The sequence below is a fragment of the Thamnophis elegans genome, chromosome 13, assembly GCF_009769535.1.
Source record: "Thamnophis elegans isolate rThaEle1 chromosome 13, rThaEle1.pri, whole genome shotgun sequence".
Lineage (NCBI taxonomy): Eukaryota > Metazoa > Chordata > Lepidosauria > Squamata > Colubridae > Thamnophis > Thamnophis elegans.
The window spans coordinates 23,371,623-23,390,177 of NC_045553.1; the positions used below are offsets into that span (position 1 = coordinate 23,371,623).

At 44.9% G+C, this 18,555-nt stretch overlaps 1 protein-coding gene across 1 annotated transcript in view; it reads left to right on the plus strand.

The window, feature by feature from the left end:
- Positions 1-18,555, plus strand: part of FAM178B (family with sequence similarity 178 member B) — a 260,763-nt gene that overhangs the window by 95,242 nt on the left and 146,966 nt on the right. Inside the window, exons 5-6 of the mRNA XM_032229885.1 lie at positions 1,834-2,010; positions 15,855-15,952. Coding sequence (XP_032085776.1) covers positions 1,834-2,010; positions 15,855-15,952 — 275 coding nt within the window. The remainder of the gene's footprint in view (positions 1-1,833; positions 2,011-15,854; positions 15,953-18,555) is intronic.

Consider the following 18,555-nt stretch of genomic DNA (forward strand, 5'->3'; position numbering starts at 1 on the left):
ACCTTGAATACCTGAAGTGCATGTCTACTATATGTGTGTATCCTTAGACATAATGTCTTCTGAGATCTGTGTGTTTCTAAAAAAAGGGTTCCCCTATCTAGAAGGGGCCCTTGGTGCTCTCTGAGCCAGGTTGTTTCCTTACAGAGGTTTCACTGATGATATTACCTAATTGGGTCATGAAACGTCTGCAAGGAAATCAGCAATCTCAGAGAGCACCAAGAATCCCACAGTCCTCCTCCTCTTTCTCCTCCTCATCCTTCTTTTCTGTCAGAGTTAGTTGCAGAAAAATCAGATCCAGAAAGCACACACAGATAACTGATGCAGCTGGATTCATTAACTATATGCATAAGAATAGATGAATAAATGTACAATACCAACAAGTGATTCTTCCAAGTAAACACAAGGCAGGAGAATTACAGGCAAACACAAGCAGTTAGTTACATTTCATGAGACAATTCCAGACAGACTGCTAGTTTACTTCTCAGAACAGCAGATTACTTAAGTTTCTGTTTCAATACTTTGCACAGATTCAGATCTGTTTCAGCTCCCATTGGCTGACTTAGTTTCTATGTCTATTCATTGCCTGACCTTGTTCCCATGTCTCTCCCAGTCATGAATATTTTAACATTCTCCTCATCCCCCCCTCCTTTCTAGACCTGATGATATTACCTAGTTTGGGTAGTGAAACGTATGCAAGAAGACAACCAACTCAGAGAGCACCAAGGGCCCCTCATTTCAACCCTGAGCTACCTATTATTCTCATGGTTTGGAAACCTATCTATTTACTTTACCAACCTTTCGTATGTTTTGGAAGGTTTTGAAACCGCACTGCAAAGCTCCAAGTAGAAGATCCCCCAAACCGCCCATATATGGAGATAAGAGAGCCCAGGGATATCAAGCCAAAGAGATGACGATCAGCAAATAGAACTTAGGGGCAAAAGGTCTTCCTGAGGTTTAAGGACAGATTAATAGCCCTTAGACATATACCACTTCACAGTGCTTCACAGCCCTCTCTAAATGATTTACAGAATCAGCCTATTGTCCCCCAACAATATGGGTCCTTATTTTACCCACCTCGGAAGGATGGAAGGCTGAGTCAACCTTGAGCCAATCAGGATTGAACTGCTGGCAGTCAGCAGAGTTAGATCACAATATTGCATTCTAACGACTGGGAGGGAGGGAGGGTGAGAGAGAAGGGAGGAAAGAAGGAAGGAAGGAAAGGAAGGAAGGAAAGGAAGGAAGGAAGGAGGTAAGGGTGAGGGAGGAAGGAGGAATAGCAATAGCCCTTAGACATATACCTCTTCACAGGGCTTTACAGCTGTCTCTAAGCAGTTTACAGAGTCAGCCTCTGGCCCCCAACAATCTGGGTCCATATTTCACCTGGGATGTGTCAAGCTTGAGTCAGTGAGACTCGAACTGCTGGCAGCCAGCAATCAGTAAAAGTAGCTTGCAGTACCACCATCTAACCACTGCGCCACCATGGCTCTTAACCACTATATTCTTATCCGACTGCTTTGTCATCGGATGCAACATTTCCCCTGGGCTCTGACTAATGCTGTTAATGTGACGGGTTGTCCCAGCCCCAGCTAGCTCACTGTGGGGTTGGGGTGTCAGTGGTTTTACACACCCAGCTGGCATGGAAGTTATCAGCATGGCAAAAAAACGCAGGAAGGCCCTTCTGCGACACCCCAAACGGGTCATGTTTGGGATGACCCTGCCTCCCTCCTTTTATCCGCACTCCACCTTTCCTTTCCTGCTGCGGTTGAGTCAGCCTTGAGGGAAACACTGTCACATCCCCCTGATAGCTATTTTGGTTTGTCCTTTCCTCTCCAGTTCCTAACATTGTGCGTGACAACCCAGCCGCGCTGCTACCCGGATCACCAACGCCTGGCCATCATCTCCCTATTGTGCCGGGTCAGCCTGGACCGTAATCTGCGGAAACAGCCTCTGATAGATCTGCAACAACTGCTGCTGGTTCTGCTTGAAGGCCTCCAGAAATGGGAGGAAACGGTAAGGGCAACAGAACAGAGCTTTCTCCTGAACCTGCACATTGCAGCATCTTCAAGGGGAGGCTAGGGGTTAGAGTGGCACAGTTAGCATTAATATGCAAGCCCATATGTGTCCAAAGGGCCATCATGCATCGGTCATTGAAGTGGTTAGCATCAATATATAAAGGGCCATCATGCATTGGTCATTCTAGTGGTTACCATCAGCATGCAAGCCCATAGGTGTCCAAAGGGCCATCATGCATTGGTCATTCTAGTGGTTAGCATCAACATGTAAGCCCATACGTGTTCAAAGGGCCATCATGCATCGGTCATTGTAGTGGTTAGCATCAACATATAAAGGGCCATCATGCATTGGTCATTCTAGTGGTTACCATCAGCATGCAAGCCCATAGGTGTCCAAAGGGCCATCATGCATTGGTCATTCTAGTGGTTAGCATCAACATGTAAGCCCATACGTGTTCAAAGGGCCATCATGCATCGGTCATTGTAGTGGTTAGCATCAACATATAAAGGGCCATCATGCATTGGTCATTCTAGTGGTTACCATCAGCATGCAAGCCCATAGGTGTCCAAAGGGCCATCATGCATTGGTCATTCTAGTGGTTAGCATCAACATGTAAGCCCATATGTGTCCAAAGGGCCATCATGCATCGGTCATTGAAGTGGTTAGCATCAATATATAAAGGGCCATCATGCATTGGTCATTCTAGTGGTTACCATCAGCATGCAAGCCCATAGGTGTCCAAAGGGCCATCATGCATTGGTCATTCTAGTGGTTAGCATCAACATGTAAGCCCATACGTGTTCAAAGGGCCATCATGCATCGGTCATTGTAGTGGTTAGCATCAACATATAAAGGGCCATCATGCATTGGTCATTCTAGTGGTTACCATCAGCATGCAAGCCCATAGGTGTCCAAAGGGCCATCATGCATTGGTCATTCTAGTGGTTAGCATCAACATGTAAGCCCATATGTGTTCAAAGGGCCATCATGCATCGGTCATTCTAGTGGTTAGCATCAACATGTAAGCCCATACGTGTTCAAAGGGCCATCATGCATCGGTCATTGTAGTGGTTAGCATCAACATATAAAGGGCCATCATGCATTGGTCATTCTAGTGGTTACCATCAGCATGCAAGCCCATAGGTGTCCAAAGGGCCATCATGCATTGGTCATTCTAGTGGTTAGCATCAACATGTAAGCCCATATGTGTTCAAAGGGCCATCATGCATCGGTCATTCTGGTGGTTAACATCAACATGGAAGCCCATACATGTTCAAAGGGCCATCATGCATTGGTCATTGTAGTGGTTAGCATCAACATGTAAGCCCATACATGTCCAAAGGCCTATCATGCATTGGTCATTCTAGTGGTTAGCATCAACATGCAAACCCATACATGTCCAAAGGACCATCATGCATCGGTCATTGTAGTGGTTAGCATCAACATGCAAGCCAATAGGTGTCCAAAGGGCCATCATACATTGGTCATTGAAGTGGTTAGCATCAACATGTAAGCCCATACATGTCCAAAGGGCCATCATGCATTGATCATTCTAGTGGTTAGCATCAGCATGCAAGCCCATAGGTGTCAAAAGGGCCATCATGCATTGGTCATTCTAGTGGTTAGCATCAACATGTAAGCCCATACGTGTCCAAATGGCCATCATGAATCTATCATTGTAGTGGTTAGCATCAACATGTAAGCCCATACGTGTTCAAAGGGCCATCATGCATCGGTCATTGTAGTGGTTAGCATCAACATATAAAGGGCCATCATGCATTGGTCATTCTGGTGGTTAACATCAACATGTAAGCTCATACGTGTTCAAAGGGCCATCATGCATCAGTCATTCTGGTGGTTAACATCAACATGGAAGCCCATACATGTTCAAAGGGCCATCATGCATTGGTCATTGTAGTGGTTAGCATCAACATGTAAGCCCATATGTGTCCAAAGGGCCATCATGAATCTATCATTCTAGTGGTTAGCATCAACATGTAAGCCCATATGTGTTCAAAGGGCCATCATGCATCGGTCATTCTGGTGGTTAATATCAACATGGAAGCCCATACATGTTCAAAGGGCCATCATGCATTGGTCATTGTAGTGGTTAGCATCAACATGTAAGCCCATACATGTCCAAAGGGCTATCATGCATTGGTCATTCTAGTGGTTAGCATCAACATATAAAGGGCCATCATGCATTGGTCATTCTAGTGGTTAGCATCAACATGCAAGCCAATAGGTGTCCAAAGGGCCATCATGCATCGGTCATTGTAGTGGTTAGCATCAACATGCAAGCCAATAGGTGTCCAAAGGGCCATCATACATTGGTCATTGAAGTGGTTAGCATCAACATGTAAGCCCATACATGTCCAAAGGGCCATCATGCATTGATCATTCTAGTGGTTAGCATCAGCATGCAAGCCCATAGGTGTCCAAAGGGCCATCATGCATTGATCATTCTGGTGGTTAACATCAACATGGAAGCCCATATGTGTTCAAAGGGCCATCATGCATTGATCATTGTAGTGGTTAGCATCAACATGTAATCCCATACATGTCCAAAGGACCATCATGCTTTGCTTATTCTAGTGGTTAGCATCGACATACAAAGTCACATGTGTTCAAAGGATCATGATACTGCCATGCCGCTTTTGTCATTCTAGTGAAACATGAAAGAGCCTGCTATTGGCTTTCTTCGTATGAACCACAGCATCAACATTTAGCTGATGCTGCTTTCCCTGCCGCCAACTTTTGTTCCTGGCGAAATTAATTTACTGCCTTTAAGTCTGTTGGCACTTAAGGACCCAGGAGCAGAAGGAGCAATATTATCTATCCTTGGATCTCAACAGAGTTGAATACTGGATCCTATTTAACAAAATGAAATTGAATGTAGAGAAAAATAAAGTTTTACACTTAGGCAAAAAAAAATAAAAAAAAATTGGAGGGACAGATTAGATTAAACCTGGCTCAATAGCAGTAACTGTGAGAGGGATCTTGGGAGTCCTTGTGGACAACCACTTAAATATGAGCCAGCAGTGTGCAGCTGCCACCCAAAAAACCAATGCAATCCTAAATTGCATTAACAGAGGGATAAAACTAATATTATGGGAAGTATTAGTACCACTTTAAAAAGCCTTAGTAAGGCAACACTTGGAATAATGCATCCAGATTTGGTCACCATATTATTAAAAAGATTTTGAGACTCTGGAAAGAGTGCAGAGAAGAGCACCAAGATGTTTTTGGGACTGGAGGATAAAACACATGAAGAATGGCTGCAGAATTTTGATATGGCTAATCTAGAGAAAAGAAGGACTAGGGGAGACATGATAGCAGTGTTGAGGGGTTGCCACAAAGAATAGGTGGTCAACCTATTCTCCAAATCACCTGAAGGCAGGATAAGAAACAATGGACAGAAACTAATCAAGGAGAGAAGCAACCTAGAGATAAGGAGAACTTCACTGACAGTGAGAAAAATAACCAGTGGAACAGCTTGTCTCAAGAGGTTGTGACTCCTCCATCACTGGAAGATTTTAAGAGGGGATTGGACAGCTATTTGTCCAGAATTGTACAGGGTCTCCTGCTTGAGCAGAGGGTTGAACTAGAAGACCTCCAAGATCCCTCTCCGCCCAGTTATTTTTTATGCCTGCCCTTACAGATCTCTTAGGAATGGGGTGAGGTCAACAGTAGACAGTCTTAGGTTAAAATTATTGGGGTTTGGGGATGTAACGACAGAGTCAAGTAGTGCAGTCTAGGTATTGACCCCTGTTGCTGACATCGTATTTTCTGCAATTGAGTTTGGAGTGGTTTACCTTGAGTTTGTATCAATTGTTTGCCTGTGTATAATTGAGGTTGAAGCTGAAGTAGTCGTTGACAGGTAGGATGTAGCAGACAATTTTGTGTACTACACTTAGATCAGACCGTAAGCGGTGTAGTTCCAGGTTGTCCAAGCCCAGAATTTCAAGCCTGGTGGCATAAGGGATTCTGTTGTGTATTCTAGTGAAATACCTCTGGACTCTCTCAATCATATTAATATCCGATATACAGTGTGGGTTCCAAGCAAATGAACTGTTTTTGAGAATTGGTCCAGCAAAGGTTTTGTATGCCCTAGTTTTCAGTACAATGTTACTGGAGAAAAAGCTGTTACTCTGTTATTGTGTTACTCTGCGTCAGCAGGATGAGATACTGAGATGTGCCACAATACACACCAGATTATTCTAAAAAGAAGTTGTTTACCCAATGAGTTTGAGACAAGATGGATTCTCCACCCAGCCTCATTCAGTTCCGACTTCTCAGTAGGACGAAGACGAAAATCCCCCCTAGACTGTCTGAACAGACAAAGTGCTTTCCATTTGATGCTAAGTGTCAAACAACAAATAGATTGCTGTTTCTCCTCCTGAGATCGGTGTTCTTTTAACAGAAAGAAAAATGACGGAAGGGAGCTCTGTCTATTTAATTTATTCCATCACGTGGCAGTTAGAGGAGCAAGAGCCCAACGAGAATTTTAAAAATTGCCAGGGCAGCTGTTGGAAATTCTACAGCAAACCCTTTGAAAAGATGTTCACACCGACACAGCAGGAGTCTTTTGTGGGCACTTAATTACTATAGGTAGTCCTTGTATTAATAAGGGATAGGATAGGATAGGACACAACAGAACAGAACAGATGAATATACAGTAAATAGGATAGTGAATGGAATGGAATGGAACGGAACAGAATGGAATAGAATAGAAATATGGAATAGAATAGAATAGAATAGAATAGAATAGAATAGAATAAAATAAAATAACATAGTTGGAAGGTACCTTGGAGATCTTCTAGTCCAGCCCCCTGTTTAGGCAGGAAACCCTACACCACTTCAGACAAATGGTTGTCCAACATCTTCTTAAAAACTTCCAGTGTTGGAGTATTCACAACTTCTGGAAGCAAATTGTCCCACAGATTAATTGTTCTAACATATCAACATGTCATTCTAACAGGTTAAGTTGTAGAATAATGTTAAATAGGAAGGGCCCTATTCATTTGCCAGCAACTTATATTCTTTTTTCATTCCCCTTTTTTGTGCTTTCTTGCAATCTTTGGATCCAAACCAAATATTTGGACTTTTTATGCTTTCTTGCAATCTGCAGCCAACGGATGCGCTGCTGAAATTTATTTTACGGGGAATTTCGGTCCGTCGGCTTTTTACATCAGAGGTTTGATACCCCCATATTACTCTCCCGCTTTTCTCTGCAGCTTCACTGATGGCACCTTCCATTTAGCTTCTTAATTAATTGTTACGGCTTAAGAAACACCACCCCCGGCATAATAGGCTTGGATGCTTCAGTTCTCCGCCCAGCTTGGCAGAACGGCTGGCATTGGCTTGGTCTGGCCCTCTCCGCTCGGCTAAGCTGCCCACCACCCGCTGAGTGGAAGCGTTTAGCCTGCTCCAGAGGCTTTCTTCCCTAATTTTGAACCCGATCCAATCCTGAAAATGATCCCCAGCATTTGAAAGCATCGGTGGCTTGGTGACCTTATTGTTATTCATGAGGAGAAAGGCATTGTTTGCTTAGAGTTGTGATGGTGAACCTATGGTGTACGTACCACAGGTGGCACGCAGAACCTTCTCTGCATGCATGCAAGCCGTCACCCCAGCTCCAACGCGCATGCACGCGCGCCTCCCGCCAGCCAGCTGATTTTCATGTGTCTGCCACGCATGTGCGGGGAGTGGGGCATATGTGGGAGATGACCGTGCATGGCCGGGAGGAACACAGGGGGTGCGTTTTTGGTCCCAGGAGGCTGCAGGGAGGCCTGCTAGTCTCAAAACGGGGGGTGGGAGGGGTCGCGGGCGCATGCACAGGGGTGAGGGGAAGCACAGGGGGATCACATGCGCAGAGGCATGGTGGGCAAGGGGTTGTCACGTACGCATTGCATTATGGGTGCAGGCACATGTGCCCGCATGTTGTCGCGTGCGCATGTGCTTTCGGCATGCAGCAACAACAATGGTTCATATCACTGGCCTTGAAGGAACATTTTAAGACAGGGGTCTCCAACCTTGGCAATTCTGGGAGTTGAAGTACACCAGGCTTCAAGTTGCCAAGGTTGGATACCCCTGTTCTAAAATGGATGGCCTCTGTCCACACCTTGGGCTTCCTAGGTGCCAATTGGCTTGCAGAAAACCTCCCTTGGGCCCCCTCTAAGCTCCACGTCCTCCTGGATTTGTTTATTTATAGTTTTAATTAAAACATAAAAAATAAATAAACAGGCAGCTTAGCAAGGTGTAATGGAAAAGGCGATGCTCGTCGGGCTACAAATATAACCTAGAGGCAAACTCCCAGCAAAAATGAAAATAACGGGTGGCTGCACTCCAGTGTTTTATTTGGAAACGTGCCTGGGCAGCTCATGTCACAGGAGGGTGGGGGGAGGGAGGGAGGGAGAGAGAAAGAGAGACAGAGAAAGGCAGCTTATGGATAGATAGCTCTTTTCACCCCTTGTGCCCAGTGCAGCAGTAGACTTATCTACCGCTCCACTGTGCTTCACAGCACTCTCTGAGTGGGGTGCAATGTTGCCATATTGCCCCCAACAATCTGGGTCCTCAGTTTATCTCTGACCACTCAGCATTGCAGTCATCTGAGTAGAGGTGTCAACTCACTTCTGTCCATCCTCCACAAAACACACATACTGCTCTAATCTAGACTTCCCGAGAGCCTGAAGCAAACTCCTGGTCCCGGCAGAAAACCCTTTTATTTATTTCCTATGAATTCTGCTCATTCACATCCAGCCAAATCTTTGAAGGGAGGATTTACAGTCACAGACCTTCTCTAGCTTGGAGAGCTGACAGGCTGATATCTGCAGAACTTGGCAAGGAGTATCAGAGAGTCACGAACCAATTAAGCGTACTAATTGCCTCCTGCAAACTCCACTCCCCCTTCGCTCCTCTTTTATTTCCTCTGGAAGGGGCCATTCATTGTCCACCTGTTGCCTTACTCCCAAGTCGACCCCTTCGTCTGGCAACTCTGTGCATGCGCACACAGGAAACAGGCTCCAGCTGTTCGTCTGCCTCTCTGATGTCTGACTCCGAAGGCAGCTGATAACTGGCATACGGCTCTGGCTCCCTCTCTGCCTCCGTTGCAGAGCCCTCATCAGAGCCTTCCCCAGACTCCAGGACTGGCCCTTGTTCCTCCCCAACCTTCTCACTGCCTGAATCTGCTGCCAGCTCTGCTGGCGGGCCATAACACATTAATCTCACAAGAGAGAAAGAAATACCAAGCTTCATTTTGAAAAAAGACTATCAATAATCGCCATCTAACTTGGAAGATCCCAGAACTGTTAATGCAAAAAGTGGTAGGAGCTAAAGTGTTGGTCTGTCCAATTAAAATCTGTGGCATTTTGCTAATTGGGTAAAGTAAGAAATCCAAGAGACCATGAATTGGCACTAATCTGTTACAGCTTCCCCCTAGGGCTCTTCATTTTATGGAGGAAATATTCTGTTCTCAAGAGATTTGAAAGAAAGGAAATACAATTTCCTCCTGAACAAACCTGATATTTGTATAAAAGTGAAATGCATTTTTTTCCTTTGGTTTTGAATTAATGAATCTCTCCCCCCATCCCCCACCCCATTTCCAGAAGACGATGGAGACCTTGGCCATTCCTCCCTCAGTGACAGCTCTGTTTGAGTTCAATTTGTGCTCCCAGCTTGGGAAAACTGGCTTGTCAGACCATAAAACTAGGTGTAATGTCTCCTCTCCTAACTTGAGAAAGTAAAGACTCTTGAAACTGATTATTTCAAAAGGAACCTTTAATCAGGCAGATGGAAACCATTAGAGGCAAAGCAGCATCTGAAATCCTTTACGCCATGCAAATGGGATTGATCTGATCCTCCCCTTTGTCTGAATGCAGATTCTGACCAATACTTAAGTGTGAAGATGCTTCCTTAACTCTTCTGCCCTGGAAGTCAATAAAAAACATGTTCCCATGGCTATCTCTAGTTAGACATTAAAGTAAGATATCCCACATGGCTATCATAAACATCCCTCCAGAGATGTTGGGACCTTCAGTCTTTTGGTGACAGGAAACCAGTTGTGAAGTTGTAAAACTCAGTTGTTACAGATGTAGCTAATGATTTCACTCCAAGGCTCCCCTGCTCCCAATTGAAAGGCAGTTCACTTTTAGGGATCTGACACTAGGTTAAGTTCCCTTCAGCCAATTTTGCATAACCCAGCTATTCATTTCTGAATCACCGATCACCCTCACCAAGTGTATTTATACGGGTGGGAGGAAAAAACCATACATTATTCATTTGCTTTGCATGGGAGCTTAATCCTTGCTCAGCGGTGGTGCCCTGTCTGTCCTTTTTTGGGGTCAGCGAGCTTCCAAGTAAAAGTGTTAAAATATATATTTAACCTCTACTGCACACTACAAATTGAATCGGAAGTGACTCCACATTTGGGAGAATTCTTCCATTTCCTGGATGTGTATTTTTTGCTCTGTGTCTCCAGGGGCAGCAGGATGATGCCAAGTTTTAGTTTTAGTTTTATTTATTTCATTTATTTCATCAAGCATGTATGAGATAACATATGTGTATAAACAAGATTATGAATACATGAAATGGATATGAATAAATGGGGACATTAGGATAGGGACGGGAGGCACGTTGGTGCGCTTATGCAGGCTCCCTTACAGAGCCCTTAGGAATGGGGTAAGGTCAACAGTAGACAGTCTAAGGTTAAAGTTATGGGGATTTGGGGAAGAAACCACAGAGTCAGGTAGAGCATTCCAGGCATTGACCACTCTGTTGCTGAAGTCGTATTTTCTGCAATCGAGCTTGGAGTAGTTTATCTTAAGTTTGCATCTACTATGTGCCCATGTGTTGTTGTGGTTGAAGCTGAAGTAATCATTGACAGGTAGGACATTGTAGCAGATAATTTTATGTACTATGCTTAGGTCAGACCGAAGGCAGCGTAGTTCTAATTTGCCTAAGCCCCAAATTTCGAGCCTGGTGGCAGAAGGGATTCTATTGTTGAGCAGAGGAGTGGAGGACTCTTCTTGTGAAATATCTCTGGACTTGCTTGATTGTATTAATGTCTGATATGCACTGTGGATTCTAGACAGATGAGCTGTATTCAAGAATTCGTCTAGCAAAGGTTTTATATGAAAGTTGAAACAGTTCACCCCTCCCTCTTCTCCCCAATTTTAAATCGGGGTCTTTTTGTTCAGTTCCCTGTTTGCTGAGATAACTTTCAACTCTTCAGTGGTGTCAGGGTAGTCCTCATTTAGCAACCCTAATTGGATCTACCATGTTTCTCCAAAAATAAGACCGGATGTTGTATTAATGTTTGTTCCAAAAGAAGCATCAGGGCTTATTTTCTGATTAGGTCTTAATTTGGAGGGGAAACACAGTATTAAACTGTGTTTGTGTGGCTGATGATCTTAAACAGAGCTTATTTTCGGGGTAGGGCTTATATTAAGAGCATCCTGAAAAATCAGGCTGCTGTCAGGGTTCTGGATGCCCTAATTAAATCATGAGACTCAAGCCAAGCTTCAAAAGAAATCCAGTTATTTATTAGGAGCAGCATGTCAGCATGTACCCAAATGAAGCCAGCTCTGCCCCCACGTAATTTATAGCCCAACTATGACCTTGTTCTCCCCCACACCTCCCAGGGTGTGTCATAAATCATTTTCTCCAACAGAGATCTTTCACAGGCTGTAGAGATTATGCCCCTCTGTTGGTTGTAGGAATCATGGGATACAGCCATAAGAAAAGTATGCATGGAATGTGCTTCTGGTTGTGGCTGCTGTGCTGCTCCATCAGTTCCCCCCTCCTGCCTATAGCAACTCGAGAGCATGCCAGGGATGCTTTGCGAGTTGACAGCTAGGAATTATTTTTAAATTGGGTTTTGTTTTGTGGGAAACAGGGTAACAATTCCACTGTTAAGCCAAATGGTCGCTAAGTGGAAAATCACAGGACTGTGACTGTACTCGCCAGCTGAATAGAGACTATTCAGTCTCACACTTTTGGCTTTTGTTTACCTTTTGACCCCTCCCCTGCCCTTTAGAATGCTCAAGGGCCTGCTTGCGGTCCTGTGTACACATCACAAGCAATGTCATTGTGCTACAACCCAGGGCTGGAGCTGTGGGCATATTACGCAAGCAGTTTGCAGTATGCTACTCTCTTCTAATCCCTTCTCCAGTCTCTCCACTTTGCAGAGGATGGAGGGAGAGGAGAGAGAACAAGTGAATTCTCTAAGCCACAGGTGTCAATCTCGTGCATCACATTGCCGTCACGTGATGTATTGCAATGGGTTTTTCCCCTTCATGGAGCTGGGGTGGGCATGACGCATCCGGCCCGCAAGCTGCTAATTTGACACCCCTGCTCTTAAGTAGTCTCCCCTTTTCCTGACTCTTCCCTGTTGCATGATCACAAAGTTTTTGATGTGTAGAACAGCATACAGCTTACTCTCTTGCAATCCCTTTCTCCCCAACCAATCTGGGTAGAGCAAAGGTGGGGAACAATAGCCCCCTTATGATTTGTGGACTTCAACTCCCAGATCTCCTGAGCCAGCATGGTGTTGTGGTTTGCTGGTGGCCTGCGGAGCTGGCAGCAGAGTCGGACAGTGAGGAATTTGGGGAGGAATATGGGGCAGTCCTGGAGTCTGGGGAAGGCTCGGACGAGGGCTCTGCGTCGGAGGCAGAGAGGGGGCCAAGGCCATCTGGTAGTTATTTGCTTCCTGCGGAGTCTGACATCAGCGAGGCAGAAGAACAATGGGATCCTGTTCCCAGTGTGCCCATGCGCAGAGCTGCCAGAAGAACAATTAAGAAAACAGGGTCAACTCGGGAGTAAGGCTTGGAGATGATTGGCCTCTCCGATAAGACATAAAAGAGGAGTGAACGGGACGTGAACTTTTGCAGGAAGCAATTAATTCATCTGGTCAGTTCAAGTTCTGAAAAGTTCTGTTTGACTCTGTGCTACATTTGGCCTTGCTCTGCATTTGGTAGTTAGGTCTCTGGCAGCATTCCAAGGGAGATAAGGTGGGTGTTTATCAACGTTTCCCTGAAAGACTGTGGCAACTCGAGCAGACATCTGTCGGAATCTTCACAGACATAAAGTTATTTTTCCAGGACCATCATATCTTCAAACACTCATTGGATGAATGGCCAGCAAGCTAGGGACTACCTACTGTATAAGTACAGTTCATGTGCCCCAAACAATCATCCGAACTAAGCCATCATTTCATCATTCCAGTATTTCCCATTTATTTTCAGAAAAGTGCAGAGGGCTGGCTAATAGACTGCAGTTAATTTATGAACCTGGGTAGAAAACCAAGCACTTAGTTCCACTAATCTCCCACAACAATCGAGGTCCTTCAGTTAATTTTTACAAGCTTTTATCAAAGAATTCAAATCAATCCATTTCTTAATCCCTTCTAATCGGTTTCATTTTAACTTCTGAGAGGACCTTTTTATTTTTTTTGACAGTCTTTGGACAGTCTTTAAACAGTCAAAATCCTGTTTAAACAGAAAAGCTCAGGCTTTGTGGGAGCCCCTCCCTCCAAATCATTTGTCAAAAGACATATAAAAGAGGTGAGGCTTTGATCATCTAAGTGCCATCATTTTTGATTTTTTGAATCCCCAATCGACATTCCTGCTGGGTAGCCACCTTCCAAACTCAAGATGCACACTAGAGATTGCTTCCTACTGGTTCGGACCGGTTCGGCTGAGTAGGTAGTAACTTGGCTGGCCATGCCCCTGAACCAGTTCAATCGGTGGTGCGTAGGTGGCACCATGATGTTCTTTGCTTCTGCGCATGCGCAGAAGCATTTTTTAACTACAGTGCATGTGCGTGCAGCACACGTGTGTGTGCCCAAAGCACATCCCTGAGCAGTAGAAGAAGCCAGAACCAATCCCTGATGCCCACCTATATGCAGAGACACACATACACAAATCTTCTGGGAGTTTAATGTTCTGTGATGGGATATGTAGTCCTTGCTTAGTCACCATTTGCAGTTACAATCAGAGGTGGTATTCTTCAGGTTCGGACCAGTTTGCCTGAACTGGTAGTGGAAATCATGGGTGGCCCTATGGCCTCCCATTTAGGCCTCTTTTTTAGCCAAAAGTGCCTGCGCATGCACCCTCACATTTGCGAACCAGTAGGGAAGATAAGTGAATACCACCCCAGTTACGATGATGGCGGAAAAGTAATGTCATGAGCAACCATTACATAGCTCCACAAACAAAAGGAAGAATGCTTCTTTACTTAAGGGAATGAACCTTTTACTTAACAAATGAATTGCCCGTCCCAATTTGTGGTTACTAAATGAGTAATATAATATTACTAGACGATAGCCTGGCATTGCCCGGATATTTATTTATAGGGGGGGAAATGTCCGGACCAAATATAATTTCTAATGTTGGATTTTTCCCCTTACCAGAGTGAGCTCCCTTGTGGAGTACTGTGAAGCTGTTACTATTGCACTGTTCAGTAAAATCCCTTTTACAGCAGTACAGTAGAAGCCATTTAAAGGCACAACAGGCTGCATCTTAACAGAACCCTCCCTGAGGAGTGTTAGGGGTGTCTTAACCCCGCAGTATTTTTTTCCAGAGAGTAAGTCATCTGTGTACCAAGTTTGGTTGAAATTGCTCGAGGCATTCTGGAAAACACACACACACACACACACACACACACACACACACACACACACACAACTGGTAAAAGTATGATGTTGAGTAAGAAGGAGGGGAGCGGGTAGTTGACATTTTCTCGGATAGAAAATGTCAAATATCTTGTCCAGGGACAGCTGCTCCTATTGTAACGTAATTCTTCATTTCTCCATCTTGACTTTGAAAACAAAACGGTACCATTGTGCAGAATTTCCCCTCCATGGCAGATTTTCTTCAGTACGAATATTATGGCAAAGTTTCTAAGCAGTAAAAAAAAAACACAATTGAATTCCACCTAAAATTCTGTGCACGAAGCATTTGTTATTAAAGAACTCTGGACAAAATGTCTAAACTCTTTTTAAAAGAAGAAAATAATATAAAGTTGGAGATTTGTCACCCTAGGACAATTTTTTCCATTTTATTAAACAGATGCAGTTTTATTAGAATATATGTGGGTTTGCATTGCGTACCAACTAAGCTAAACAGGATTGGGTAGTCTGTAGCTCACAATTGGGTAGTCTATAGTTTAAGATTGGTTGGTCTATACTTCAAGGACGCGGTGGCTCAGTGGCTATGTTCGGCAGTTCAAATCCCTAGCGCCACATAACGGAGTGAGCTCCTGTTACTTATCCCAGCTTCTGCCAACCTAGCAGTTCGAAAGCACGTAAAAAATGCAAGTAGGAAAATAGGAACCACCTTTGGTGGGAAGGTAACAGCGTTCTGGGTGCCTTCATTGTTGAGTCATGCCGGCCACATGACCACGGAGGTGTCTTCAGACAGCGCTGGCTCTTCGGCTTTGAAACGGAGATGAGCACCGTCCCCTAGAGTCAGGAACGACTAGCACATATGAGCGAGGGGAGCCTTTACCTTTGCTTTTGAAAAGGTATACAGTGGGACTATCTGCTCGAATTTCAATAGAACACATCTTTTTAGAACTGCTTGGGAAAAAAGGATAGGGGGGAAAAGTGGTGCATACAGAAGAGTTGTTGTTTCACTGAAACCCACCACCAACTGGCATGGACAGAAGGTAGCGGAACATACACACAGGCCTGCAAACTTAAATATAGAATTCTCAGTGCACCCTGAGAGAATTGGAAAGCGAGTTGCACTAGCAGTCACCATCTGGAACTGATTTCTCAGGAAGCCTTCTGTGGAGCATCTCCCTGTCACAAACTCACAGCCGTCTTCTCTTTTCCTTAACAGCTGCCAGAGTTATGCAGGTCGCTTGGTCACGTCTCGCAACATCATCACAACATGGTCGCTGTCGTGCGTTGCTTCCCAGACACCACAACTAGAGGACGGTGAGTCCTTCCTGCACGGAGACAAGCTTTGGACCGAATTGGGGAAAGAGGCAGAGGGGGGACAGGATGCACCCACCAATGCAAAATAGTGTCAAGGTTCCAAATAGCATCCAAAAGTAAATCAGAGTCCAAGGCAAAGTATTGCTCAAAGTTCCAAGCCCCAAATCTGAAAACTTCCTGGTTTTCCCACCCACTTGAAAGTTCAAGATCTTGCTCCCCACACCCACAGGTCCAATCTCCCACTGCCATGCTGGCAGTTCCACCCATCTAGTTCTGGTCAGGTGCAGAGGGACAGAGACAAAGGATGACCTTGGCTTTCTAGAAAGAATTTTGTTATGGCTACATATCATCTAACTCCTTACAATCCCCCTCCCATTTTCCCACAATAGAAAATGCGTAGTAGAATAAATAGAAAGTGTGGCAGGCCAAAGATCCAAAAGAAAAGATGGCTGCTAGCCTGACAAGCAGAGCAGGTGGGGCAGCAAAATCTTAGTGGTCCAGCCTCCAGATTACACCTGAAACAGGTGTGTGATTGGCCAGGAAAGCGTCCTCGCGGGATCATATAGAGCTTGGTAAAAAATATTGGCCTGGTTTGCATTGATGGAAAGTCCAATTCCAGGTTGGAAAACATAGCAGAAAATTAACATACCAACTTTATTGGGCTGTTTTATTCGGCGCATTGCGAAAAGGAGCTGGGAGATTTCCAGAAAATGGTAAACAAAAATAAGAGGAAGCCAAACCTTTCAAATATAGAAGGTTACAGCGGTTTGGGCTTTTTTAAGCTTAGAGGAAAAAAGCTGGGAGGAGAGGCTATGGATTTCAGCAGTTAGGAATCGCATAGATAATGTTGTGGCCCGCCAGTGGTCAGCGGAGTTGGCAGCAGATATGGACAGTGAGGAGGTTGGGGAGTAACATGGACCAGTCCTGGAGTCTGAGGAAGGCTTAGATGAGGGCTCTGTGTCGGAGGCAGAGAGGGGGCCAGAGCCATATATCAGTTATCAGCTGCCTTCAGAGTCAGACATCAGTGAGGCACACAAACAATTGGAGCTTGTTCCCAGTGTTGCACATGTGCAGAGTTGCCAGACGAAGGGAAGAGCTAAAGAACAGGGGTCAACTTGGGAGTAAGGCCACAGGTGGACGGTGAATGGCCCCTCCCAGAGGAAAGAAAAGAGGAGCAAAAGGGGAGTGGAGTTTGCAGGAGACAATTTGTTCGCTTCATTGGTTTGTGACTCTCTGAGACTCCTTGCCAAGTTTTGCAGATCTCGGCCTGTCAGCTCTCCAAGCCAGATAAGGTCTGTGACTGTAAATCCTCCCTTGAAAGACTTTGCTGGATGTGAATGAGCAGAATTCACTTTAAATTAATAAAAGGGTTTTTTGTCGGGACCAGGACTTTGCTTCAGACTCTTGGGAAGCCTTGGTCAGAACAGCTTATTTCATAAAAGCACAGGATTAACCTGCCACAAGGTTAAGTGAAAGGCATTCTTTTTGATGATGATGCCGTCGTTGGGGAACATGTGCAAAAGGCAAGTTCTTGTACCCAGTTTTCACCTGTTCTCAACTTCCAAAGTTGAGGGGAAAAAATATGAAAAGCACATTTACAATTAAGACCTAGAGCAAATCTAAGCTCAAAGGCACTGCTTTGTTTTCTGCTCCTTATCACCTGTGTTGAATCCTTGGTCGATCTCTTGCCCTGCTTGACTTTAATGGACTTCTTGTCCCTTAAGAAGCAAGTTCTCCAGCAGAGAAGGAGAATTAGGCAGCTACGAAAACAGCTTTTAAAAAGCCCAGACATTAGACCGAGAGCAGCAGAAGAAAATTGGAGGATGGAGGAGTTTAGAAGAAAGAATCTGAACATTAGAATTGCAGTGGAAGAAAAAGCAAGAGGTAACCAATGGTTCCTCATGTGCTATTTACATTGCACCAGGTGGCTCAGTGGCTAAGAGGCTGAACTTGTCGATCAGAAAGTTTGGAGGTTTAGTGGTTCAAATCCCTAGTGCTGCATAATGGAGTGAGCTCCCATGACTTGTCCCAGCTTCTGCCAACCTAGCCATTCAAAAGCAGGTAAAAAATGCAAGTAGAAAAATAGGAACCACCTTTGGTGAGAAGGTAACAGCGCCCTGTGCACCACATGACCACAGAGACGTCTTCGGACAGCGCTGGTTCTTCAGCTTTGAAACGGAGATGGGCACCGCCCCCTAGAGTCAAGAACAACTAGCACATATGTGCAAGGGGAACCATTAGCTTTATCTTAGAACTCCCTGGAAACCTCATAGCTCTTCCCTCCTCTTCTTCTGAACCCCACTTTCACCACTTGGAAGTCAATCCTTCAAGGTCCAGGAAAAAACCAACAAATTACAATTGTTCCTGTTTCCTGAGAGATCCAAACTAGAAGTAAGGAGAGGTTTCCTGGCAGTGAGAACAATTAAATGGCAGAGTGTCTTGCCTCCTGGGGCCGTGGGCGCTGCGTTGCTGGAGGTTTTCAGGCATAAGCTGGACAAGCATTGGATCAGAAGGGGGTTAGGTCTCCGGCCTTGAGAAGGCGGGGTTGGATTAGAAGACCTTCCAGCCCTATGATTCTGTGTTCCGTGTTCTAAAAGCATTCA